The sequence below is a fragment of the Ciconia boyciana genome, chromosome 7 (genome assembly GCF_034638445.1).
Source record: "Ciconia boyciana chromosome 7, ASM3463844v1, whole genome shotgun sequence".
NCBI classification, from domain to species: Eukaryota; Metazoa; Chordata; class Aves; order Ciconiiformes; family Ciconiidae; genus Ciconia; species Ciconia boyciana.
The window spans coordinates 28,852,156-28,879,143 of NC_132940.1; the positions used below are offsets into that span (position 1 = coordinate 28,852,156).

Sequence of the window (26,988 nt, forward strand, 5' to 3'; positions counted from 1 at the left end):
GGGTGCAGGGTGCCGTGGATGCCAGCAGAGGCAGATGAGGGACACTGCAGGTAGTACTGAAGATCAATTTATTTGCTCTATTCCCTCTTCCATAAAACCTGAAAACAATCAACTTCCAGCAGGAGATGAGAAAGCAGTAAGAAGTGAGAGATTTGGCTCTGCAGCTCCTCCCCTACACACGGGACCAGACGAAGGTGTTAATGCATTAGTGACAGCTGCTCCGAAAGGCACGCAGCAGTTTGGAGCCCCCAAAGCTCCCTGATGGGAGGCGTGAGCCCAGCAGGGCACCCCTCTGGGGCCTGGCTGCTGACACCACGCTTCTCACCGTGCCTCCAGGAAAAGCTCAGCCAGTGCTTAACAACAGAGACTCCACAGTGCAAGCCCTGGAGCCCTCACTGGTCTGCTAACCTCTTCCTTGCGGGGCTGATTCAAGGCAAGAGAACACCCAGGTTTTAGTTTTGAGGGGATGTGAGGGATGAAAGGGATGGGGAGGATTTGGTTTAGTATTGCGATGCACCATCAGTGAGTGTGACGGTACGAGGCTGCTGATCGTGCGGTGTCAGGGAGGCAGGAGCTGGGCACGGGGAAGGCTCCCGACGATGAATGACCTGCAGCCCGGCGGGGTGGACGGGCAAGCCCGCTCACTCCGGCTGTGGGGTGTAACGCAGGTACTTCTTGCCTGACGGGAGGTCCTTTGTGAAGACTCCTTTGGGAAAGAGCTTCTTGGCTTCCTCATCAGGTAAGGTGGGCACGACCATGACGCTGTCACCAGGCTGGGGAGAAAATGGGAACCGTGAGAGCAGCAGAGGAGCTGGCAGGCTTGGATGCAGGTGACACTGCGTCCCAGTGAACACTCAGCCCCAGCGCCCCAGGCGCATCCCCTGCAGCTCTACCTGGAGCTGGCAATGAGGACTGAGTGGGAGCTACACCAGGAGGTATGGGTGATGTTGAAAGGGAAAGCTGTGCCATCTGCCAGCCCTGCCAAGGGGATCCCACAGCCCAGCTCTTCCCCACAGCACTCCCACAGGAACAGGGGAACAAGAGGGGAATTTGGGCATCTCTATGATGCAGGAGGGAGCACAGCTTGCCTGAGTCTGCTCATCCATTCCTATTGCTCAGGCACCCCTGGACAGGCGGTGCTGGCTCCCCCTTGGCGTGCCAAGCCCCAGGGAAAGGTATGCTTCCCTGGGAGGTAGGCTGGCAGGTGAGCTGGCCCCACACCGCTGGGAGCTTATGCTGCAGGAGACAGCAGTCTTCAGAGGCAAGGCTTCCTCCATGGTCTGCTTTGTCCCAGGAAGTGAAGGTGCAGTTTGCTGTACACTCAGCACATGGATGTTGGTCTTGAAGGGTGGAGAGGCACAGTGAAGTGCACCGATAGCCTGAGTTACTCAACCTCCGAGGCTTGTGCCTACTGGGCCTTCCTGCCCAGATGGAGCAGGTGTTTGGGACAATGCTCTGGGAGCCTGGTCCTGCCTCATAACACAGGAGGACTTCTCCAGGACACTCTGTAACGGCAGGAACGTGCCCTCTGCTCCAAACTGGCAGGCTTCCCCAGTAACAGCTATCAAAGCCAGCAGCAGGACAGGTCCAGGAGCTGAGCAGCTCTGCTGGGCTGACGAAACACTGGCTAGCTAAAGCACCCAGACTGTGCTGCTTTACCTTGGCTGCCCAAACCGGTTTTTTGGGGAGTTTTAAATAATGCTACTGAACAGGGATGGTCACAGCTAAGCAACCTCAACTAGTAATTTTCCAGGAGCATAGGACTCGGCTGTGTACGTGCTGGACAAAGTGGGGCTGTGCCCATACTGGCCCTTCCTGTCTCAAAGGCAGGAGAGCAGCAAGCCGGCCCAGGGAGGGGTGCCCCATGCTCGCTGCTTTGCTGGCTTTGAATAGACTTCAGCACACTGATACCTGGTAATGCCCTTCCTTATCACAGACAACAAGGGCAGGACCTGCCTTGGTGCAGAGCTCAAGTACTGATAGCCAGAAGGGCCAAGCCCAGGGAAGGGAGGTTCCTGTGGCTGACTCTAGACTGCAACAGCCCTGGGGCCTGGGCTGGGATCTAACCTATATCCCAGGACCTCACCAGCTTTCCCCACCCTGTGGGTCCCCCTCCAAGGGAGGCTGGTTGATGTCTCAATGCATGTTTTCAGTGCTCGGCTGTAAGCTTTGCTCCCCTCCTCACCTTCCAGTCCACAGGGGTAGCGACCTTCTTGTATGCAGTCAGCTGCAGGGAGTCCACCACTCTCAGGATCTCATCAAAGTTTCTCCCAGTGGTGGCTGGGTACAGGATGGAGAGTTTCAGCTTCTTATCTGGGCCAAAAACGAACACCTGAGCACAGGGAGACAGGGTCAGGGGCTGGGCAGAAGATGTTTGTCCAACTGCCCTGCTGGATCTGCTCAGCCCTGCTGCTCCTCCTTTTCCTGGGAGGTGGCCCGCTTGATCACAGGTGTTGGGACAGGGGAGATGCCATGGTGGGGATCTCCTAGAGCAACAAGTGATGCCCAGGCACAGGGAACAAGGTGTTTGCTCTGGAAGCTCCTGTTTCCAGTGTTAGCTTGTTTTGCTACCTGAAAGGTTTCTTCCCCTTGACCTGTGCCCATCTAATGCAAGCACAGGAGGGGAGAGGGAAAGTCCAGCGGATCAAGCACTTTTGTCCCCTCTGTGTTAGGATAGGCACAACCAGTATGAGCTGGTGGCAACAGCAAGATGGAACTGTTGCCAGCAGGCTAGTGCTGTGCCAGCCTCTTCCTGCAGCACAACCCATGGATCTAGCCCAAGGAAGTCAAAACCTAGCTCCTGAAGATGGTCATGTCCATCCAGGTAAGCTGCCCCCATCTTCAAGCCCAGCCCCACAGACACAGGGCAGGACAGCAGGCGATGCCTACTGCTGAGAAGGCTGCCATACAGCGGTGCTCCAGAGCCAGGTACTCACCACACGAGCAGTCAGGGGCATGCCGTCCTTGTCCCGCTCATCTGGGTCCAGCATGCCCAGCTTGACAGCGAGCTCCCGGTTTGCATCAGCAATGATGGGGAAGGGTAGTTTCTCCTCAGGCTGTTCGCCGTTGTATGCGTTGATGTCCTGCAGAGACAAAACCATTGGCATTCTCATGTTCCCTGTTGTGAGTACCACCATGGGAGAGAGAGGCCAAGAGGGAGACCTCCACGCAGGCTTTACCTGTGTGGGGCAAGCACCTGCAGAGGGGCCATGCAGAAACACGTTCAGCAGCTGCTCTACAGGAGCTTGTGACTTGCTTGGCTCCAAGGTCTCAGGCTGAGACAGCACAGCCAGGGGCTCATGGCCTTCCATGAAATTTCTCTGCTTCCAGAAACCAGGTGACAAACCAGAAACCTGTGTGCCAGGCCAGACTCCGCCTTGTTCTTTGAGGTTAGTTGTTAGGCTGTCTATACTCACACCCTGTCACTCACCTGTGGAACTGCCCGTGGACCAGCTGCTTTGCCCAGGCAGTGTGTACGGAGAAATAGGGAAGTCTTGCCCCTGCTGGTGACACAGGGAGATTCACCCACCTTTCCCTGAGAACACAGGTGTCCCTCTTCCAACCCTCTCCCAGTAAGTGATCATCTAGCACTACTGACAGATGTGTTGGTGTCACACCTGAACTGGACTGTGCTCTTAAGGAACAGTTTCTCTAGTGGCAGAGCAAACCAGCAACTCTACAGCTAACAAAGGTCAAGTGTCAAACGCTTCACAGGTCTTGTGCAAGGGACCAGCTCCATTCAGCGAGTTACTCCTAGCTTACTTAACTAAAGGCTCTTGAAAACAGAGTGAAAGTCTGAGCACAGGTGCTGGGACACTGCATGCTCCTTTCTGAACCATGGCTGGGACAGAAGAGAAAACCATCCCTTTCCACAGCTGTGCAGGCTCTCCCTTGTGACCACGGTTTATGAGATTGCCCTCTGTGCTAGTCCAAACTTGACGTGCTTCACAGGGAAACTGTATTTTGTGCGTCTCCAAATCTGGTCTGGACTTGGCCAAAGCATTCAAGTTATCCTTGTAGTTTGTGGTACCACCCATACAGATCGTGCTGAGCCACAGCAGGGCTGGGAGGAGCCTGCTCAAGGCAGCACAAGCAGAGCAGCTGCCAGCATTAAAGCAAGTTTAATCCAAGGTTTCTGCCCCAGAATAGAGCTGCCTGTTCCTTCCATCCTCTTTATGCTAAAAGGGGACAAAACTGACTCCAGTGCTGACGCAAGCCTCCCGTGCACCACTGTGGTGCATTATCAGCTGAGCTGATAATTTGAATGTACAAGTCTCTCCACTTTCCCCGGGCCTTGAGCGTGGGGTAACAGGCTGGGTCCTGCTCAGAGGGAACTCAGGGAGGGCAGGGTTGGAAATGCTGCCCCTTGGCACTGCCCACTGCTGCTCAGAGCATGCCAAAGGCAGCAAGAGCAGGCAGGCCCTGCACCAACCTCCTCAGCCCTCCTAGGCTGATGGTGTTGACTTAAGGGGCTGTAACCCTGCCCTGGCTGCTCAGGATGCTGCAAGCAGGACAAGTGGTGTACGTGTGGCAAGATGTTTCCTTTCCAGCTTTTCTCTTTGCTTGTTTTGTCCCTGGGGAGAAAGCACTGAGTCAGCACTGCACTGCAAAAACGGGCTGTTTATCTCGGCTGGGTTGTGGTCAGGCCTGCCTTGGAAGGAAGGAATCGGTCCTGTTCTCCTGCAGATCTGCCTTGTTAAAGCAGACTGGGGAAGGAAAGCAGAGCCGGAGAGGCTAGCCCAGGCGAAATGCTTCTGAATATCCCACAGAGTTGTGGGAGGCTGTAGGTGAAGGTCAGACAGTGACAACCCCCTCCCCGCCTCAGAGTGGGGGCTGGAGGATGAAGAGAGCTTCTGAGAAGCAACATCCGCATCCTACAGACTGTAACTCATTCCAAAATGCATGTAATTTCATGACCTGGGGATCTCTGTACAAAACAGCCTCACAAACCCCACCCTATTTTGCAATAAGGCACTCAAGACTCACTCACTTCCCTACGAACTATTTTTCTTTCCAGAGTCACAGCTGAAACCAGACCTCACTGGAGTGATTTATTCACCCCTGACTCACCAAGGCAAAGGCATCAGTGGCCAAAGAGAGCATTGAAACCTCCTCTGACATGCACAGCACTTGCCAGTCAACCCTGCTTAAGGAGCTCATGCATTCAGCCAACCCTTGGAGAAGCAGTGCACAGACTGGCGAGGTAGGAGAGTGGGATCAATCCCTGGCTGAGCTATAGGCTTGTTCTGAGTCCTGGAGCAAGCCCCTGGGTCTTGATTAGGGATGGCTAAGAACAGCAGTGACATCTTTGGCTGGGAAAGCAGAGCTGAGCAAAGCAACATGAGAATTATTGGCTATATTCTGGTCCCACCTTTCCAGGCCCCATCTGCCCACTGAAATTTGGCAGCAAAGAAGGCAGAAGTTTCTTTGTTGTTTCATGCAGGATTTCAGTCATCCCTCCTGCCCACTTGCTTCCTCACAGGCTGTGCTCCAGATAAAAGAGCTTCATCCTCTCGCTAGTGCTAGGAGCTTCATCCAAAGAGAAAGCATAGGTATGTAAAGGAACATTGCACAGAGAGGTCTGCCTGCCCAAAGTTTTGCTCACTCCTAGGACTTCTTTCTAAGTTAAGATTTAAGGGCAGGCTCTTAAGGAAGGAAAGGAAAGGGAAAGGAAAGGGAAAGGAAAGGGAAAGGAAAGGGAAAGGAAAGGGAAAGGAAAGGGAAAGGAAAGGGAAAGGAAAGGGAAAGGAAAGGGAAAGGAAAGGGAAAGGAAAGGGAAAGGAAAGGGAAAGGAAAGGGAAAGGAAAGGGAAAGGAAAGGGAAAGGAAAGGGAAAGGAAAGGGAAAGGGAAAGGAAAGGGAAAGGAAAGGGAAAGGAAAGGGAAAGGAAAGGGAAAGGAAAGGGAAAGGAAAGGGAAAGGAAAGGGAAAGGAAAGGGAAAGGAAAGGGAAAGGAAAGGGAAAGGAAAGAAATGGCAGTTTCAAGATCCCAATCTAGCATTTAATGCAGACTGCTTTTGTCCAGACAGGCAGCTTCTGCCAAGGCTTGGTATCTCTGTTAAGCTCTTTTTTCCCCCATTGCTGGGCAGGAGAACCTTTGGGGCACTGCCCCTGGTCTCAGACTTGCGGCAGGCCTTAAGATCTGCCTTCCTAGTTCAGCTCTTCGGCTCTCTGCATTATCTCAAATTCTTCTCTGCTTTGTCAAGGACAAAGGAAAAGGATCGCATGTATGGGCAAGGTCTACGAGCAGAGCAATCACATCCCTGTCCTCTCTTACGCCCTCCACGATGCATGCATGCGGTGTCCATTGCTCCTCCATGCTCCCCGCACCGCTCACGGTGTTGCAGCCTGACATGTCCTCCTCTTCCCAGGCTACAGACCCCAAGTTGCTCTGCACTGAAGCAAACCTGCCCAAATCTGCAGGCAGCTTTGTTCCCCCTCTGCACCTTTTCTTGTTCCCCTGTAGTCTGTGAGATGGGCGATTTCAAACACAGGCTGCACAGAAGACTCCAGTCTGCTATGGATTTGTCCTCACCAATTGGATCTTTTACTCTGGAGGACTTTCACGGTTTTCTTTTTGACAGGTGCTGAGCTGACATTTCCAAACCACTGTCTGAGGCCTCCCCCAGCCTGACAGAAAGCTCACCACAGCTTGGTCTGCTGCCCTCTGGCTTTCTCTGCACTTGTTTCACGTTTTCCAAATGCGCTACTCTGCCTCCCATCAGTCAGCGTCAAGAGGTTGTTCTGCAGCTTCTCCTGGTTTTACCTGAGGTTGTACCAAATAATTCCATAGCATCAGCAAAGTCAGCTCGTGGTTCATCTCTTTTCCAGATCACCCAAGTATGCTGAACCCCACATGTCCCTGCAGACCCTCAAGAGAGCTTGCCGCTTCCCTCCCTTGACACAACCTATCACCTCATCCTGTCTCCCTGCAGAAAAGAGCCTGCCCTTCATAAAGCTGATGTCTTTGAAAAGCTTCTTGGAAATTCGAGGACTTTGTAAAATTCAGCAATACCCTATAGTTCTTCAAAGGGCTCTGGCCAACCAGGAGATGAAAGTCCCTTACAAAAGCATAACCCAAGCTTTCCATTATATTTAACGGGATGTTATCTGCTAATTTGACTGGTGGTTTCAGCCAGTTTGACCAGCACAGAAACCTCATTAACTGCTGTGGGATTTGTACGCTGTTTTTCCCAGGCCCTGAGGCTCAGTGGGACATTGGCCATGCACCACTCAGGTACAAAGGTCAATTTAAGCAATAAGACAATTAGGTAATTTCTAAACCCAGTCAGACATGAAACAATGTTTGAGTGTGGAAATTTCTCACGTTTACTACCTCTTATTGCATGCACATCTCAGCCCTGGAAAATGCGTGAGAACATTCCCAATTTTAAGAGCAAAGAAAGAAGCAGGTAAGTCACCCAGGGATTTTCACACTGTCGCCATATCTGTCTGAAATGCTTATTTTACACCCCTACCACCTATGAGCCCTGGAGTCATACTCCCTGGCAGCACACCATTGCTGAGGCTGCATTTGAAGTTTTTCATTAGTTCCTTTTATGTTCCTTCAGCAAGCTATTTTGTTCCCATCTTTTTTTATACTCCCTTATGATGGTTTTATATTTAACATGCTCCTATTTGTGGTTTTATGTTTAACATGCCCCTGTTTGTTCTCTGTTTTCTTTTCCCTGTCTGGGCAGGAATTGCACCCTTTGAAGACTGCCTGTTCACTTCTTCTGCCTCCTTTCCTTTCGTGTTTTATTACAGAACTTTTTGAGGGTCTGTGGATAGATTGCCTTCCTCTGAGCTTTTGGCACCACCTTCACGTACATTTTACCCTTTCAGGAATTGGTGGGAGAGCAGTAATACTGTTTTCCTCTTGTTTCAAAGTGTCAATGCATAGAATGCCCTGGACTTTGGGGAGTGCTCCATGAAGCAGACCTTCCTGTTCCTGCTCTACATTTTAGCACCTCGTATCCTACATGCTTTGGGATTCAAGCGTCTAACAATGTTATCCTCAACAGATATGTAGTTCCAAGCCTGTGCTCTGTTCTGCGTGGGCACTTCCTCTGGCCTTCAGAGCAAGGCAGCAGCACAAGCTCCCCTTGTGCCTCCCCATGCCCCGTACCTTGCTCCAGGAGAGGTGGTCTTGGACGCTGTCAATGGAGAGGGCGATCATCTTCACGTTGCGCTTGCTGAACTCGGGCGCCAGCTTCGCCGCCCTGCCAAGCTCTGTGGTGCAGACGGGCGTGAAGTCCCTCGGGTGGGAGAAGAGGATGCCCCATCTGAAAGATGAGAGCCGGAGATGGCAATAGGGCAAGATGTCATTCCAGTTTGTATTGCAGACGAAAAGCTGTACAGATTGCACTGCACGGGGACAAGTGCAGGAACAGCTCATCTCTCCGCTAAGTGGAAATCCTGTCCTGGAAACTCTTCCTTCCCTATCGCTAGAAGCCTTCACGAGCTGAGCCCCATTCATCATGCTCAGAGAAACTCCCTGTGCCTCGCTCTCCCTCTCCCTCCAGGATTGCCCAGGGATGCTGGAATAGCCCACCGTTCCTGACGGGGAGGTGGACACCATGACGTGTGAGGAGGTCTGGGGGAGTCATGTGTACAGTCTGTACCCCATGTACCACATGTGCAAGGGCACGTAGATGCCAACCTGCCGGCCACGTTATTGCAGAGATCGTTACCGATTTACAAGGATATTCACTATCCTGTATACCTCATTGACCACTGTGAAGAGAAACACCCATGTATATCATGCAACTTAAAAGAATGGGATAGAACCAAACTTCAACCCAACCGCTGCTGCGAGCTGCTGAATGTACTTCATGAAAAAAAAAGAATTAATCAACTAACGGAGAAGGCCAGGAGTTAACATCACATTATGGCCACAGTTACAACAATACTGCCACCTCGCTTTTGCCCACCGGTCAGTGGATTTTCCAGTCTTTAGAACAGGCAAATACAAGTCACCCCACTTTACAGGTAAGGCAACTAGTGCACAGAGAAAGGCAGCAATGCAGCCCAGCAGCAAGATGGGCTTATGGCAAAATGGCTCCCAGCTCTCAGGAGTTTCCAGAGGCTAACACAAAGCCACCCTCAGCACTTAAAATTCCCTGCCAGGAACTTGTCGCACCATTTCTCAGCTCAAGACTCACAAGGCTTACTGCACCACTCTTCACCTGGCCTGCAGCGCTCAGTAAATACAGCCGCATGCCACAGCAGCTGGGGAAAGTCCTGTCTTAGAGATTTGGGAACAGAGCTGAAGGGATCAAGTGAGGCACCCTGCAGCTCTGCCAGAGCCATGTGATTGCCATGGCTCACCATGAAGTTATGGGGCAGCTACCTGTGCTGCTGGTGCTACAAGTCTCTTTATACAATAAGTATACTACTTGAATAAAAAGGCAGCAAAGAACCAAGTAGCAGTTGGCCAAGAAAGTTGCCATGTGGGTGATCAGGCTGGAACAGCCAGTTTTAAGAAGCCCTGCAGCTTATTTTCTCACTAAGAGGGTTCCTTTTTCCCCATTTGCCCAAGCTCACAACGCTGACAAAAGCGAACTCAAACGCTGATTCAAGCCTGCCAAGCGCTGCTGGAGCGAGTCCCAGGCGTGCTCTGCCAGCACCCTCCCGCTCGTGCCAGAAATGGAGCAACAGGCTTTGCGGGAAACATTGCCTGAAGGCACGTGGCTTTCCACATCAGGCTCAAACAGTCCTTTGAGTCCTTTGCCACTGCTCGATTACACGCCTTGAGTCCCAAGTCCTTTGCCACAGCTCGATTACACACCTTGAGTCCCGAGTCCTTTGCCACTGCTCGATTTCACACCTTCGCACGCCTGGGCTCACTCACAAGGGACGTACGTGACACATGAGCTGACCTCTGGGACTGGCCTGGACGACGCGCTGCTCTGGCACGCCTGGCTTTGTCCTTCCCCGGGCTCTGCCGTTTCCAGAGCCCCTCTTCCCTCTCCTCGAGGGCTCGCCTCGCCCGTAGTGAGCTCGGCTCACTCACCACCGGTGAGCGGCCCTTTCCCCCGGGGCCGGCCCTAGGGTCAGCCCCAGCCCTGACTCCCCCCTGCCGAGCTCCCCCTGCTCCCCAGGCACCGCCTGCGCCCCCGAGGAGGGCCGGCGCCCAGCCGGGGCTGCGGAGCTCCCCACCCTCCCGGTGCCGCTGCCCCCCCGGTGCTCACGAGTCTCCCAGGAAGTCGTGGAAGCGGATGCGGCCCTGCGTGGTCTCCGCCTCGAAGTTGGGCGCCTCGTCGCCCAGCAGCAGGCCCGGCATGGCTGCACCCGCAGCTCCGGCTCCGCTCGCTGCTGGCGCCTCTGCGCATGCGCGGGGCCACCGCCCCCTCGGGCGGCGGGGCTCGGCGGGCTGTCACGTGACGGGCGACCGCCGCGCTTTACGGCTGCTGCCACGCTTTGCGGCGTGGTGGAGGGGGGGTTTGTCGTCCTTTTTTCCGGTAGTGGCGGTGATGGCGACGTACGTGAGCGAGCTGGAGGCGGCCAAGAAGAGCCTGAGCGAGGCGCTGGGCGAGAACGTGAAGCAGTGAGTGCAGCGGTGGGGGGTGAGAGGCCGAGCCGCGGTGGGGGCGTCGGGCCGGGCGGGGCCGGGCCGGGCCGGGCCTGGCCTGAGAGGGCGGCGCTGGCCGGGCCTGGGTGCTGCGCGGCCCGTTCGGCTTCTCCCGGCCTTCAGAGGGCCGCGCGTTTGTACTGTGTCTGTGCCGAAGCCTCAGCGCTGGCCTGGCCCCAGGCCTCTTTGCGCTGGTGGGAGAAGGCAGTGGGTGTAGGAACAACGCTTTTTGTTTGGTGTCTGCACCTTCCCCGCTCTTTCCTAGGTACTGGGCCAACTTGAAGCTCTGGTTCAAGCAAAAGATCAGTAAGGAGGAGTTTGACCTGGAAGCACGCAGGCTTCTCACGCAAGACAATGGTAAAAAGCCATCTTGTGTTTGTTTTCCTGCATGCTTTAATGCTGCCTTGCCAGGCCTGGGGGAGCTCCTCCCTGCTGCACGTTGCTTCCCGAACAGGGAAATTGCTGTGAGGGAAATAAGAATGGCCTGGGCTCTGGTAGCAATAGACTTAAAAAGGTGGGAGGTGCTCTGCCCTGCAGGGGAAGTCCCTTTGTGGCTCCAGCGCTGACAGGCAGTTTGGCCTTGTATAAATACTTTAAAAAGGTAAAATATGCTGTCCTAGCAACTAAAAAGCCATTTTTTTTATGTCACTGTAGGCACCTAGTCCTTTCCATACTCTCCCTTTGGTTGGGACTGAACTGGTGTTGTGACTGAAGTGGGGGGGAACCCCTGAATTCACCTAGGTGATTTTGCAGCAGGCAGATCTTCTTGGCCTTTGGGGGTGGCAGGTTGGAGTGCTGAAGGGTGAGATTCCTTTGTTCTTGCCTCTGTGTGGGTCTGCAGACATTGGTGGGCATTGCTGAGAGCGGTGGGGGCGCTCCTGACTTTCATGTTCATGATCCCTGCAGGGAAAGGCAGGGAGTTTGTTGGTGCTTGGGTTGAAAGGTCAAAGAGGATCCTGTAACCCTTGGACCCTGGCTTATGAAGTTCATCTTTGCTCTTTCTAATGCATGATTACTCACTTTGTGTTCCAGTAACCCTTCTGTGAGGAAGTTGCATTTTATCTAGAACCTATTTGATTTAACTTCACCTTCCTGGGGCTGGCTCTTAGTGGTCTTTTTCTAGCAGAACCAACAGCCCTGCTACCAGAAGTCTGTGTGGCAGGAGGGACAGCTAATCCTCCTCTCACTGGCTGAATACACCAGATGTTCCATGTTACATGCTGTAGGGCTGGATTTGTGTGTGTGTGGGGCACACTGAGAGGTGACCTAACTTGTTTCCATGCTACGTGTAGTATCCTTTTTGTTAGTGTGGTAGTAGCAGATTCTGGGTCCCGTAGAAGAAAACTCTCCAAAAAACCTTACATTGAAAACTGTGCCTATCTAGCTAAGCATGTGGGGAAAACACAACTGTGGAAAGGCACAGCGAGCTACTTTAAGATTGCTTTGAGGGGGTGCCTCTGGGCACTGATGTGTTGCTAATGAACTGTCTGTCTTTACGCAGTCCACTCTCACAACGATTTCCTCCTGGCTATTCTTACCCGATGCCAGATCTTGGTTTCTGCACCAGGTAAGTCCCGAGAAGCCTCATTAAAAAAAATCAGGTAGTAATGCTTTGCCACGTGTGTGTTTGGGTTTTGTACAAGGCACTCCAATTTTCTGAGCCTTAATATTCATGTTCTTTTTGCCACACAGGCAGAAAGGTAGCAAAGTAGTAGTGATCCAGCTGATTTCAGCAGAGATGCTTTTATAAATAAGCTGTGTGTGCTTGATTAGATGCTAACACAGGATTACTGTGTGTGATATGCTGGTTTGATTTCTGGATTGGGTGTGTGCTGTGAGCTGAAGTGTAAAGGGAGACGCTGATTTGTCTTTGATCTGCTTTGCTTACTGCTTTCACTCTCTTCTGAATTTGGTGATGCTCTTTGTTCTTCTCTCTGCTGGGGATATCATTTTGGGGAGCTGGATTTTCCTGACTGATCTTGAAATCAAGTATGTATCTGATAGAAAAATGCTTACTGGGAATGCTTGCAGTGAGTCTTGATTGAGCTATGGCCAATTAACCCAACCTTCTGCAGATAGTTAACTGTTTAACTTTGTAAGCACTTAGAATGGCTGTTGTCAGGGTTGCAAGGTATGTTTTGTTTGGTCTTCTAAGGAATGCTCAATCCAGAGATCTGATAGGAAGGACAGCTGAGCTGCAATTCAAGATATGAAACTGCTGTGTAGTAAGGGAGAGAATTGTAGCTCTGATGGGCTGAGACCTGAGAGACTAGTTTTTTGAAAGGAAAGGATACCTGTTATTAGGGTACCTGATGTAGCTAGAGGAAGGAAAAAATGCAAAATTTACGGATACCCACAGCTTTTTGTGTTGTAGCTGGTCCTTAACTATACCAGCTGTGCTAATTAAATGCTAACCTCCCCCACCTCCCAACTTGCTTTTTTTGCTCTTGAACTTTACAAACACCTTTTGGGTCCCAAACTTGTCCTCTTCAGTGGTCTGCACTCAAGTAATTCAGAAGACTTACGTCTAAATCTTGCTGCTCCTTGCTTTTGACTTAGAGTACTTACAGGTGGATTATAAAAAGAAAGCACAAGAACAGTGATTCCCCTGTGAGTATTACCTGAAGTAGCTGGATCTAAATTGGGAGGGAGAGAGTGCCTGGGTTCTCTGAGCTCAGCACTGAGCTGATGTGAGTGTTGGAGTGGAGATAATAGCTCAGAGGTCTTGCTTCTGAGTGGCAGTAGTCAGGTTAGAGCCCATTGTTATGTGACTAAAGTTGGGCTGGTTTATTCCTGTGTGCACCACTCTGTGCTTAACTGTATTGAATGTAATTTGTCTCTTTATCACTTAGTCTTGTGAAGCTCTCTGCAGCCATCTGGTCAGGCTTCATCTTCTCTGGCTTGAATAGCTCAGATTTGTCAGCAAACTCTACCAGCTCCCCAGTACCCCCTTTTTCAAGGCTGTCTAGGAACGCATTAAAAGTACAAGCCCCAGCACAAAGCAGTGTGGTGCTCCACAGGTGCCTTCCATATGCTTGTTATTTCCTGCCTGACCTTTTACCTTTCAGAGAGTAACCTGAAGCTTACTCTCTTTAAGAACCCTTGAAGAACCCTTCTTTGTAGTGCTTCAGCAGATTGGTGACAGCATGTAACAGAGCTGACCAGCCAGCTTACCAGGTGCTGACCAGCTGGTCACCTCCAGTGCTTTCAGGCAGGCTTTTGTTGGCTCTGTGTCCACAGATCTGCATAAGCCAGCTTGAAAAAAATCAGTTTAATAGTGTGTGTGTGTTCTTAAAGACATGGTTTAGTGCTCTGCAGTTAACAGTACATACTGCTAGTCCCTTCTAGAGTCTCTGTTTTGCTCTCCTCAGATCAGTACAGAGTCTCCCAATGATTTTGGAGCTAATCTGTACTGAGATACCTCTTTCTGGGCCACTGACTGGTAGATCTATTACACACACATTTTACTTGCCAGTCTGCTGCGTGTGGCATAGCGGATTGTACATGCAAGCCCAGGAAAGTGCAGTATGAGTGGGATACTAGATGTTATGTCTATAGATTTCTTTTTGTCCCCCTAGATGCCAGTCTGACACCTGCTAGTTTTTTGCTGTTTTTTTCTTTTTTTTTTCTTTTTTTCCCATGTAAGAATGGAAAGCTAACAGGCTTTTGTCTCCACCACTGTCTTTTGGGTAGAAGGTGTTTACTTCATGAATCATGGAAACAAATAACTTTAAAGAAGTGTGCTTGATGCACTTGGCACGCCATCACAAGGGCTATCGATGCGTGTACTTTCCACCTTCGTGTGAGAGAGACAAGGGGGAAAGAACCATCTTTAAAATGCCAGTTTGTATTTTAAAAAATGGTGTGGTCAGTGTTACAAGTGTACATTTAGAATAGGAAACCTTGGAGAAGGTATTTTTAAGGAGCAATTGTAACACATGTTGAACCATGCAAACAAACCCATCTGATCCAAATTTTGCTGCTTCTGGTAGTAGTGGTTCTACCTGGGCTTATAAGGGAACACTGAGTGAATGTGACCCTTTGGGAGAAGGCATTCCATTTCCACCTCTCAACTGCTTAGGCTGTTGGTCTTGCAAACTTCAAATCCCAGTGCAACAGCCTGTGTGGCATGGGATATTTAGGACTTGGTGGAGAGGGAGGAAGGTTTGTGTCTATTCTGATATGAAGAATGACCAGGTTCTTTAACTCCTGTTGAGCTCCTGCTGAGGACACAGCAGGATCCTGAGGAATCCTAAATCTGACTTCTTTGCCCCTTTTTAAAAATCAGTGATGCTGTTCCCTCTGGTAGCCATGTTTCTAAAGACACCCATAAATACTCGAGTGGCACCCAGCTATAACATAGCTGGGAAGCTGTGAAAGTGCCTGAAGAGAGAGGAATGTCCCAGAAACATGCCATCCAAAATACTAGTGTGACTTAATGTTGATTTTTAGGCTGGCTATACCAGCCTGAGTGGTGTGGCACACTTCCCATTACAAGAAAATTGTTTTCTTTGGTATTCTCTTTTTACCAGTATTTTCAAAAGTGCTTTTCTGAATTTGATGTCTGGGGTTTTTCTTCCCCAAAAAATTCCATCAAGAGGAACTCCAGTTTAAAGCCTTTCTTAGCCTTGCATGGACTTGCTCACTAAGCTTATCTTGTTTGTTGGATGATTGCAAACAAGCTAGCAAGGTTTCTTGAATTAATATGACTCACTTGAACTGTTACCTCCCTCCTTAGCTAAATGTTAACAATAAAACAGACAACTGCAAGCACTTGAGTTAGTGATGTAAGGATTTAATTTATTTACTAGTAATTTGGAGCCAACTAAGAGATGGTTCAGCAAATTGGAACTCTTGCTGGGATAGCAGGAGTGTTTTATTATATCAGGGTTGCCTACAGGCTTTGCTTGAAGGGCTGCCGGCTGTGAGATGGGCGCAAGTTGCTCGTGTTCTGTTTCTCTCCAGAGAGTTGGGAAGGGAGAAAAAGGAGGAAAATGGGAGTGTGAGTTGTTGACAGAGGAGGGTCATCAGAATATATTTGACTAAACCCTTGTCCTTGCAAGAAGATTAAAAAAAAACAAACAAACCAACTGCAGATCAAATAAATGAGGGTGGGAAAATGCATGTTTCCTGTACCTGGCTGCTTTTCTCTGTCGTGACTTTCTCTGTATCTTTGTCCTTTCCTCCTGCGCACTGCTGGTGCAGCACATCAGGAAAACCTGGCACGCTCTGTCTGCACTGGCTTGTGCCATCACTTAGTGATGTGGCAGCTCTTAGAAAAACATTCTTATCTCTTGCTCATCTTTGAAAGCATATCAGCAGCCATTGCTGTGGCTTGTTAACATCTAATTCTCTTGCTAGCAAGATTAAATAAAAACTGCTAACATCTCTGAAGTTTCATGCCTGAGCCAACCCAGCCTTGTCATTTGTTGCCAGGAAGGCAAGTACTGGTTTTCTTAGAATACTAGAGGGAAATTTTGCTTTCTTCATCTAGTGCAAGTCAGGCTTGGTAATATGAAAACCTGGAAAAGGAGCCAAAAAAATTATCCTCTGAGCTCTTTATAATGGGGAATAGGAGATAGCTTAGAACAAGGGAAAGGTGAGATACTAAGTCTGGCTAGGTTCTTGTTAGATGTGCAGGCTGAGATTCAATTAAGTTGCATCTTTCAAGGTCTACTGTCAAAGCCTAAAAATTTAGTTGCCATTTAGTTTAGAAGTTACTATGTTTTTTAAAATAAGGCATTTTTAAAATTTGGACTCTGCTATAACCTATTCATCTGTAATACATTGTCAGATAAAATGGTGGTGTTTGCTTTTTCTGCCTCTCTCTGTTCTTTCTCCATCGCTGCTACCCAGTCATGCAGTTGGCTAAGGATACTTTCGTAAGTGAGGCTGCGAAGGAGCTGTATGAGACTTCTGCCAAGGAGGAAGCGCCTGGGGTGGGGTGACATTACGAGCTAGAGAAATGTGCTTTTATTGAAAGCTTTGAAATGGGCCAGGTAATACCTGTGTCTGTCCTTAACACACCTAATCCCCCCTGCCTAGAAGGGGTCTGACCTGCTATGGAGGAGAGGAGGAGGAGGAAGAAAGGACTCGTCTGTAAAGAGCAAAACATCCTGTGAGAGAAGTAGCGTTATATTGATAAGTCTTAATATGTAAGTACTGAGATCTCGATGAAGGGCAAGAGGGGTCCTTCAGATGATTGTCCATGATGTTTTCCCACACCCCCTTGTTAGGCCTCCACTGCCATGTTGTAGTGATGAGTAGCGACACCAGCGTTATGATTTTTGGAGAGGGTTTATTTATTATCTTTTAATTTCCTATAATTGACTGGTGGATTTTGACAACGAGGTTTGTTGTAGACTATTGGTTTTCACCTCACTAAGAAGATGTAGCTAAACTTTTTAATAAACTTTTCTTTATAGGGAGAATATGCCATCTCTGTGTATGTATAGGTTGTTTCTAACCCCTTCTTAGCAGCTGACCATTCATAAACTTCACCCGAATCCTGTGGTTTAGCGTGATCCTTAAAGTCATGTTTTAGAAGTTTTTTTTCATGGCAGAGGACACTGTGCTCATCCTCCAACCATGAATGTGGGAAGCTCCATGTAGCCAAGGACTTCCAGCCAGCCTCGTTCCCTATAAACAGGGCTGCAGTATAACTGTATTTATGAATTCCTGATTACAGCAAATTAAACGTGGTTGCGAGAGCTAGAGGTAAATGTGCCGGTTGGCGTGAAGCTGGTATTGAGCTGAGGCAGCCTGCATTAACAGGAGAGAACCAGAACTAGTTGTTTGTCAGTACTTGGTGAATGTGCCTGAGGCTGGCCAAGTTGTGGATGGCGAGTCATGGGATAGCTGCTGTCACTCCTTGTCCATGTCTGGAGGAAATGGCAATGCGCGGCCAGGGAAAGTCTGAGACGTCGCTGTGCTGTCAGCAGAGCTCCAGCCTCCACTTCGGAGGTGACTGAAGTACCTTCAGAGCTGAGTTGTTAGAGCTCCCTGGAGGTGGGCAGGGACCCTGGCACAGGGCATGCTCTGCTCTGGAGGAAAAAGTGTGCTCGCTCGCTGTGCAAAACCAAGGGAGGAGGATACTGGTGACACAAAGCAGAGGCTGCCTCCATAGCCACAAGAGGGCTGTCCCGTCTTTGGGTTGCTCTTCTTGTTTGCTGTCAGCAAGCACATACGCATCCACTGCAATGTTGTCTTAAGCCCCAATGTACCTGAAGGAATTGTGCACAGATCCTGCAAACCCATCAGTGGGAAATCTGCAAGGTGTCCTTGCCAAGAGCTGTGTGATTATCAGGACATGGTTCAGCCTGCTGTAGGTGTAGCTGTCAAACAGCATATGGTGGACTCTTGAGCAGTCTCCTCAAGGTGATGTGGCCAAATGTATGTATTTATTGATACTACATGGTGATCTCTCTTTCAGCTGCTTGTCAGTTCTGGTCAGTCACAAGCTCACAGCTCACATTGGTGTCATCCTGCTCCTGGGCTCAGCGGCCTTTGCAGTTCTTCTGCCTTCTCCTTTCCCCTCAGTGTAGCAAGAACAATCAGCCGTGATGTTTAACAAGGGTTCAAGACAAAGCTTGCTAAAGCTGATGGGGAACTGTAAAAGCAGATGTAATGAGTCTTTTGCTGGTTCACATCTGACCTGGTCTGGGAGTTGGTGGGAGGAGAATCCTCTTCTGAGCAAGCTCCTGTCATCTTCCTGATGGAACAAATGGCTTGTTCCTTCCTTGTGGCTTTCCTTGGAGGCTGTGCTCATCTCTCTTCTTCTGCTGTGGGTTTTTGTGTGGTGTGTGTGTGGACAGAAACTTCTATTTAACTAAAGGGTCATGAGTGAGTCAAGTTAGCAGGGGGCTGACAAAGGAAGGGAAGGGCTGCCAAAAGCATTCTGCCCTGGGAAGTCCTTCCTCTGGGACATGGCTATTGATTTTGGGTTAAGGCTTAGCTGGGGGCCAGACATTAAGGGTTTTCCTGTGTGGACAGTTTCATCCTGGCCCTAAATCAGCAACACCTATCGAGTGGTTTGATTTTTTTTGGTTTTTCTTTGTTTTTTTTTTTTTTTTACTTCGTAGAAGGTGCTGGATCTCTGCCATGGCCAGGTGGCTCTGCAACTAAACCTGGAAAACTCAAAGGAAAGAAAAAGATTTCTTCAGTTCGACAAAAGTTTGATGTAAGTGTCCATGGTCAAATGGTCATGGCTCTCTGACATTCTGTTGGGGGTGAAGAGCTCTGCACAGCATGCAGTTTTTGTTACTATCGGGGATGATGAAAGTCCATCACATGCAATGATGTATGTTATATTTATTTTGAGTTCTGAATTGGGGCAGGAGCTGGGGGTTAGTAGCTGCTGCCTCTCTCATGGAAGCCTCTTGGGAGAAAGGTTACAGTGTGACCTGGCTTTGTTAGACACCAGAGAATCCATGAAAGTACACCTAAATGTCAAAGTTGCAAAAGCTTATATTCCAGGAACCAACTTCACTTTGCACATCTGCCGAATTCTTGAAGCAAAAGTGACTTCCTATTTATTCAGGCAGTCAGGCAGAATTCCGTGATTGTATGATCCATTCTGCAGAACTCTACAATCCAAAGTGTTAGAAGTAAGATGTTCCTTGGGTGGAGTGTTTTTAGAGGGTCAAGTTGTTTCAGAATTGAAAATGCTTTGCAAAGATGCTGTCTTCTGGTACGAGGCAGAGAAACACACAAGATGCAGTTAATTTTGCAGCAAAGGCTTTGTACATCCATTTGTTACTGTCACATGTCTGTTCTACAGTTGTTAATGTGCTGCCAGACCAGTGGCAGGGGGGAGCCTGGTGGGAAGGAGGATCAGGATGGGGTCTTCCACAGCAGGGGTTTGATAAGACGGTTCAAAGGTCCCTTGTTGAAAGGGAGAGTGTCTGTCTCTTACTGAGCCAGGGTTATCAGGTGTCTGAGCACATTGTGATCCAGCTCAGTTTTCTGACAAGGCAGAAAACTAACCAAGCAAAAAAGACCCCAAACCCCAGGTTTTTCTTGCTGGTTTATTCAGCTGGATCAGCATTCCTTGCAGTTGGATGAATGCCAAAGCCAGTGCAAAGGAAGAGGGGGCGGCCGTATGGCTGGGGATAGGGGAGAAAGGTGGGCATGTGAAACCTGCTGTTCTTACACTGTAAGAAGTTAGCTTGCCTCAGCCAAAGTGCATACCACACTCCTAGGGACTATAATTAGGCATTATATGTGTGTGCTTCAGAGACTAGTGTTTCAAAGGGATGTGAGTCCAGCTGAAGGCTAGTTCTATTTAGAAACTGCTGAAATATTTTGCAGTGTTTGCAGCTGTGACCTGAATTCTGATGGCAGTCTGTTATCTTTTTGTTTTAAAACTTCACTAACTTTTCAGTAGCAAGTAGAGGAGAGTTTGAGAAGCAAGTTGTGATGTAGTGGAAGTCTCGAAATTTGGTTTACTCGGATACCCCTAGGTAACACCACATTTCTAGTGTGTCTTTATACACATGTTCCTGGAATGCTTGGTAGTAAGTACTGTATGAAGTGTATGTTATGATTAATGGTCTTGTCTATTACTAGTGGCATTCCTGAATAGTGTGAACTTGAAGTACCGTGGTATTTCCTGATGTTTCCCTCACTGGTCAGAATAACTGCTGTGAATGACCACAGGTTCATTCCAAATGGTTTCTGCTCTCCCAAACACATTCCTCTTGAGTTGCTTACATTTTGAAGGTCTTTTTTTCTTCCAGGCATACAGCCATGTAGCTTTCCTGTAATGAAAGCATAAGTCTTCAGAATTACAGGGAGGGAAACCTGCTTTCACATCATTAGTGGGTGGATTGGTTTTTCACTCTGCGTTAAATGCCACACTGTCCTTTGAATAAAGCAGCCACCCTTCCTCTCCTGAAACTAAGATGTGAGAAATCCACTGTACTGTATATTCATTGTTTATATTTAAAGTATGTGTTTGTCTTGATGCCCTGTTAAGAGCCTTGTGGCAATCTTCATTCCAGAGCCACTGGATTTGTGGCTTGGAGAGCTGAGGGACAGGAGTTGTAGGAGTACTTGATGAGCCAGGGCCATGTTGTTCCCTTGTGGGTTGGGGCTGGGCCAAGTGCATGTCTGGGCCTAGGGATCAATCATTCCCATCTGCTTTTTTTTTTTGCCCTTTTACCTGGGGACTGAGACTTCCTGGGAGCCACCACAAGCACTCAGAGCTTGAGACACCAGCACATTGAGGGAATTGTGCTGGAATAAATGTAGCCTGGGAAATGGGGGTTGCCACCTTCCAGAATGAATTCCTGTTCTTTGAGATTTTTTTTTCTAAATAACTGAGTCAGTTCTGAAAAATAGCCATAACCCATCTCAGAATCAGTGGCTGCTCAGTAACACAGCTCTGTTTAGAGTATTGAAAGTGCATGGGGAGACCAGAGTATGAAATTCAGAACTGGAATTTGGTTAAGTTGTTGCATTTCAAGCTTTAAAGAAATGTAAGAATCACTTAAGAATCACATAAGCTTAGGATTGCGGTTCTTAATCTTGATGGAAACTGTACAGTTAGTAAGTAAAAATACATCCTTCTGTACAAGAAATGACTAAATAGGAGGAGGTGATTGAGAGATGTGAAAGTGCATAAAATCATCACTGGCCTGGGTAGCATGAATTGAGATAAAAGGGACAATGGCTGACCACATTTGAGACTTACAGGAGAATCAAATTAATCTAGCAGGTGGGAAGTACAGAGCAAAGCAGAGGAGGTGACTCCTCATGTGGTGTGTTGTTACACTGTAGAATTTCTTACTGCAGGATGTTGTGGATACCCAAAGTTTAGGTGGTTCAGGGTGCTGCTGGACAAGTTCATGGGCTGTTCAATAAAAGGACACCAACACTGGTTCAGAAATTTCTTCAGTCACAAAATTGTTGGGAGACTATCCTGGGGAGGAATATTACTCTGCTTGTCCTACTGTGATATGTTTTTACAGGTGTTTCCTTTCTGACTGGAGAAGGGATGTTTGGCTAGATGAACCAAAGGGTCTGACTGAGTGTTTACCTTCTTATACTCTAATGTTGTGTTCATAACAGCACCGGTTCCAGCCTCAGAATCCGTTGTCTGGAGCCCAGCAATTTGTGGCAAAGGATCCTCAGGAGGATGACGATTTGAAGCTGTGTTCTCATACCATGATGCTTCCTACACGTGGCCAGTTAGAAGGAAGGATGATCGTAACTGCGTATGAGCATGGGCTAGACAATGTCACAGAGGAGGCAGTGACCGCAGTTGTTTATGCTGTGGAGGTGAGACTGGGCTGGGCAGCAGTGGTGTTCTCATTATACCAGCAACAAAAGGCTCTGTCTGCAGAATCGGGTAGTGTCCCTCAGCGGGGAGAGGAAACCTGCTTCTCTAATTGCCCATGTGCCTCAGGAGGAGTAAGATGAGAATTAAAGGACTTCCAGATTTGTGGCATCATGGATGTAAAGTCTTGGATTTCTGCCTGCAAGTGTTAATTTTGAAGTACTTGCATATGGGGAATTCAAGGCATGTTTAAGTAGCTGTTTTGGAAAATGCTGTTCCTGTCACTTAAAAGCAGGGACAGAACAGGAGCTCCAGTTTAAACAGTTATATAAAAAATAACCTGTTATAGGCACAAGTACCTGGCATGGAAGTGAAGTGACAGTATTGGGTAATACCTGCAGGTGAAGTGCCTGCTTGTTGCTGGTTTTGGCCATCAGTAGTGCATTACCTGACATATCACAGGAATGATATAGCCATTACTTAGAGCGTTGATGTGTGGATGATTTTCTGGAGTCAGGATGTGGAGGCCAACCTGAATTCTGGTTGGGAGGAGAGTGAGGCCAAATTAAGAAGCAGTTGTCTGCCTGTGTTTTCAACCAGTTGCTTTTCCAGTGCTTTCCAGGTAACTGAACAGTCTGAAAAAGAGGAGAGAAACTGCTTTTCATTGTAGTTTTAGGGCCAGTATTTCAGTACAAGTGAACATCTATTGCCAATTATGAAATCTCTTAACTCTATCAAAGGGATCGGGGTTGGGAATTTCCTAGCATTTAAGAAACCTCTTTGACATTTGAAACAGCACATCACATATTAAAGTACAGTTCACAGGCTAATGCATACAGTAGTCTTGCACAGTGCCATGTTCTCTGTATCCAACTGTATCAGACAGTGAAAACATACTGTAACTTGTCCAGATCTTGGTTCCCTTAGGTCCTTGTGGTCATAGCAGAACTACTTCTGTCTTGCCAATTGGTGAGGTGCTTCTCATAGCTGTGGCTTGGTAGGGCGAATAAATTGGCATGTATAATAAGATTGTTTTTCATTGCAGAACCATCTTAAGGATATTCTGACATCTGTGATATCCAGGCGGAAAGCATATCGTCTGAGAGATGGCCATTTCAAGTATGCCTTTGGAAGCAATGTTAACCCTCAGCCATATCTGAAGAACAGTGTTGTTGCTTATAACAATTTAATTGAGTGGTAAGGAGCTCTCAGCACACTGGTAATTTCAAATGCAATTTGCTAGTCCTGAAGTTACTCCATGGTTCGGTTTCTCTTTTTACTCAGTAGAACCTGTTAATAATGGTGTTTAGCTTTCACACACAGGAGGGTATCATCGTGGAGGACTGTACAGCTAAACAGGGAGGGAGAATATGGGGATTTCTCAGTGGAGTTTAGAACAGTGTTAAGTCTCTTCTTTGCCTGTGCTTGTCCATCAATTTATGAAGGTGACCCCTGGCCCTCTGAATGTCCTTAGTAATTACTGCTTTTTGGAAGCTGTAGTGAGTGACACAGGAATTTTGCTGCTCTCAGGCAAACTGCCCCTGGGCAGAAGAGCCCTGCCTTTGTGGGGGCACTGCTGTTGTGCCACAGGAATGAAATGTCGGTGAAGACCTGTGGGATACTGCCATCCTGTCATTTCCTGCACCCAAATGTGAAAGGATGGCAGACCTCTTCAGTTAGCAGAGCTTCGAGGTCATCTTGTTTTCCAGAGTCTCAATGTCAAACAGCTTCTGCTACGCATCTGGCAGCATGTGTGTATGAGAAGGCAGTTGTGTTTGTCTATGACAGCTTTTAGCAGTTGATGGGAGGTCGTGGGTGTTTAAGACTTGATTATAGCACTACAAATGCAATCCACTCCAAACAACTCTGCCTAACAGCTAACATCTTTCAGTTTAACGTTGTGGGTACCTTAGTTTTTATGCTGGGTAGAAACTATTGGCTGTAAATACCAAGTTGCCCAGTTGAGATCAGTTACAAAGCAGGTTTGAAGCATGTTGAGGATTGGTTTGCACTGTTCTTATTAAACTGGAATTTTAAAGATATTTTAATTACAGCTGAAATAATCTCATGTACATAAGGACTAAGTCAACTGATACAGAAAAGCAAACCCTGGGGCCAGACCCCTCCTGTGTGACTTCCAAAGGTGGTGCTATTTTCTTGACCGGAAGGTTTTACTGCCTGCTCTGTCTACAGCCCTCCAACCTGTGCGACACCTTCTGCTGGTCAGAATCTAGCTCCCCAGCCCCCGCCTGATGATGCTGAGCAGCAGGCAGCTCTACTCCTAGCATGCTCTGGAGACACCTTACCAGCATCCCTCCCGCCAGTGAACATGTATGACCTTTTTGAAGCATTACAGGTAAGCTGTTAATGTTACACTGCGTCACAGGCAGCATTGTCCTGAGTACTAGCTACCAGTCTTGGATTTGGTTTACATGCATGGGGGGGGATTTGATTTCTCCTCCTGCAGTCTGTTTCCTTCTTTCCCTTTCAAATTTACAATTCTTTGGCTTTGACTTGTTCCTGCTGTTAGGTAATGGTTAACATAGGCAGCTCATGGTTTAATGCCTGTTCTGCTCCCCTTGGTCAGAGAGTTGATGAGGCAATCCCTGTCTCTTCTTATAGCTACGTAAGAAGGGTGAACTCTTCCTCTGTAGCAAGACTGCAGTGATCACATCAGAACTGAGCTAGACTGAGACTTTGACAGCGATGCAGCAAAATGACTTGCCTGGCACATCCCCTCCTTACTCCTCATGTTCCACCCTGGGTACTTAGAGGAATACTCGGTCCTGGCATGCAGGCTGCTGCAGTGGGTTAGCTATGATCACACCAACCCTGGGGAGGTATCTAAGGTAGGCTGGATGAACCTTCCTGTGGAGATGCATGCCTGTGGTTCCCTCCCTCTCTGGCAGCTCTGGGGACATTCAGACTACTTTGAATGTCTAAAATTAGCTGTGAGAAGTTCCCCCTGGATCTCTGCTCTTGTGAACAGGCTTTGGGATTTTGTCTCAAGGCTGTGGAGGCAGACCATTCTTTACAAGAGCTGTAATCAAGCATTCGTCTCGTGTTTAGGCAGATAGAATTGTAGTTTGTAAGATTTTAATGACAAATTGTTTGTCATCGCAAGAGCAAAATTACAATTTCCTTGCTATGCCACTCCCTTACAAAATGGCGTAACAGGCGGTGGTTCTGTGCTGGCTGGTGTGCTAGTGCTGGCAAGTTGCAGCTCTCCTTGTGTGTGACAGCCTGCATTCCCGCTCTGCAGGGCTGGCTCTCTGATCATCCTGTAGCAGAGGGAGGTTCTTCCATGGGCAATATGGGGAAATATGTATGAAAGCATGAAACTTGTTTTCTGACATGTATCTCCAGGTGCACAAAGAAGTTATTCCTGCCCACACTGTCTACGCTCTAAACATTGAGAGAATTGTCATGAAACTCTGGCATCCAAACCATGAGGAGCTACAGCAGGATAAAATCCATCGCCAGCGCCTGGCGGCAAAGGAGGGCCTTCTACTCTGCTAGAGCTAGGCAGCCATGTCAGGCCTCAGATGGCTACAGTGCTGTTCCTTGGACTTGACGTTCAGATGGTTCTTACAAACCTGTGTCAGCATTTCAAGGATGACGTAAGTTATGAGTCAACTTTTCCTATGGAAATATGACTGAGTTGTGGTACACTTTCTCTGCTTCCCCAGAGTCATGTGCCGTGGAGTGCTTGCAGCAATCCTACTGAATTGGAAAGGAGAAACAACAGATTTGCTTGCAAAGACTGTTTTTTAGGAAAAAATAAATGTGAGGGTGGAAAGAGATGGTTTTAAATAAGGTGTATTTGTGTTTTCTTTTGTGAGCACGGGGAAATCTGCCTCCTCGCCCTGCCCTCTCAGGTAGCTTCCCTTCTGAGCTCAGTCTGCAGGGGCCTTGTCCAACTTCTGTTGTAGTTGGTGGGATCCTTTTCCATTCATTTAACTGGAAGCAGGGTGGGCTCTTGTGAAGTGAAGATAAGCAATTCTGTAAGCTGATGTTGTTCCTCTTCTACTGGGGGAACTTCTGATGAGAAACTCTGAGAAAACAAGGCAAAAAGGGAAAGGTCGTTTCGAGCTTGTCTTTTGAACTGTTTTGCATCACAAAACATGGAAGTGCGCACTGTCATAGGAATCTCTCACCAGTTACCAAAATACGCAATAAAATGAGGGTTGTGAGTGATGTTTTACTATCAGCCTAGTCCTTGACTCACCCCTGTCTTGTAGTAGTTGTGATCATATGTTCTAGGAGTTGTTGGACCTATGACAAGAGGCAACCTCTGTGCCTGTCAGTACAGCTAATGATTTAGCCATCCCAGCAGGCAGCTTTACCATCCCTGAGGCGAGACAGCAACTCCCGAATACATATACCAGTTCACTATCTTAGTGTTGCAGACTCCTTGGATTTGCAGCGTGAACAAGATGTCTCGTATTACTTCATCGTAAAAATATGCAGCCACACCTCTCCACATGGGAAGCAGCGCAGACCACTGTGTAAAGGGGAAGCTCTACCTGCTGTGTTTCAGGCACTCTGCTGTCTTCCCAAGTCAGCTGTGTGCCCCTCAGATGCTGAAGGGAACAGGCTTATGATAACATGAGAATTCTATTAAATTACTACATTACCTGCTTTTAACCACAGCTACGGAGGTGCCTGCTGAAGGATGACGTGGCTTATTGTGCCTCCAGATAGTGGAATTGAAACAGCTTCCTCGGGGGGGGAGTATGAAAGAGGAAGCTCATGGTTCCCCTGCATTCTAGTTTTCCTCTGTTTGGGAAGTATTTGGATAGGAGAACTGTCATCTTTCCCCTTTCCCATGCAGTTTCCTTCTCTACCACACCCCCAGGACTGAAGAGGGTGCAGGTCCCTGATGCTTCCTCCCAGTTACCTTTTTTTATAACTTCCTTTCTTGACCCCCATGACTGTTCATATTGGACCAGAGTTGTAGCAAGGGGCTGTGCAGCTGTCACTGTTCCTGGCTTTCCTGCATCCTCTTGTGGAATATGCTGTGGAGTTAGGCATAGCAAGAGGCAGTGCCTGTACAGATATCTGTGGCTCTCTTCATGAGAAGACTATTTTAGTATTATGAAGAAGCTGGGAAAGGCAACAGCAGAGAACTACAGCAGG

At 48.3% G+C, this 26,988-nt stretch overlaps 2 protein-coding genes across 3 annotated transcripts; one reads left to right on the plus strand and one right to left on the minus strand.

The window, feature by feature from the left end:
• Positions 1-51: 51 nt before the first annotated feature.
• PRDX6 (peroxiredoxin 6) lies at positions 52-10,349 on the minus strand. Its single transcript, XM_072868629.1, has 5 exons — positions 10,192-10,349; positions 8,127-8,283; positions 2,937-3,083; positions 2,186-2,332; positions 52-773 (listed from the first exon to the last, which is right to left on the minus strand). The coding sequence occupies exons 1-5, from the start codon at positions 10,281-10,283 to the stop codon at positions 642-644; spliced, it is 675 nt and encodes a 224-aa protein (XP_072724730.1). The 5' UTR covers positions 10,284-10,349; the 3' UTR covers positions 52-641.
• A 44-nt stretch (positions 10,350-10,393) lies between these two features.
• TADA1 (transcriptional adaptor 1) lies at positions 10,394-25,788 on the plus strand. 2 transcript variants are annotated; one of them, XM_072868621.1, is made up of 9 exons: positions 10,394-10,547; positions 10,837-10,928; positions 12,073-12,138; positions 18,653-18,750; positions 21,642-21,851; positions 22,895-23,046; positions 24,043-24,205; positions 24,472-24,698; positions 25,216-25,354. In XM_072868621.1, exons 1-8 carry the CDS (start codon positions 10,474-10,476, stop codon positions 24,535-24,537), a joined length of 921 nt encoding a protein of 306 aa, XP_072724722.1. In that variant the 5' UTR covers positions 10,394-10,473; the 3' UTR covers positions 24,538-24,698; positions 25,216-25,354. The 2 variants fall into 2 exon arrangements, with proteins under 2 accessions (XP_072724722.1, XP_072724723.1); XM_072868622.1 differs by lacking the exons at positions 21,642-21,851; positions 24,472-24,698 and having other exon boundaries at positions 25,216-25,788.
• The last annotated feature ends 1,200 nt before the right edge of the window (positions 25,789-26,988 follow it).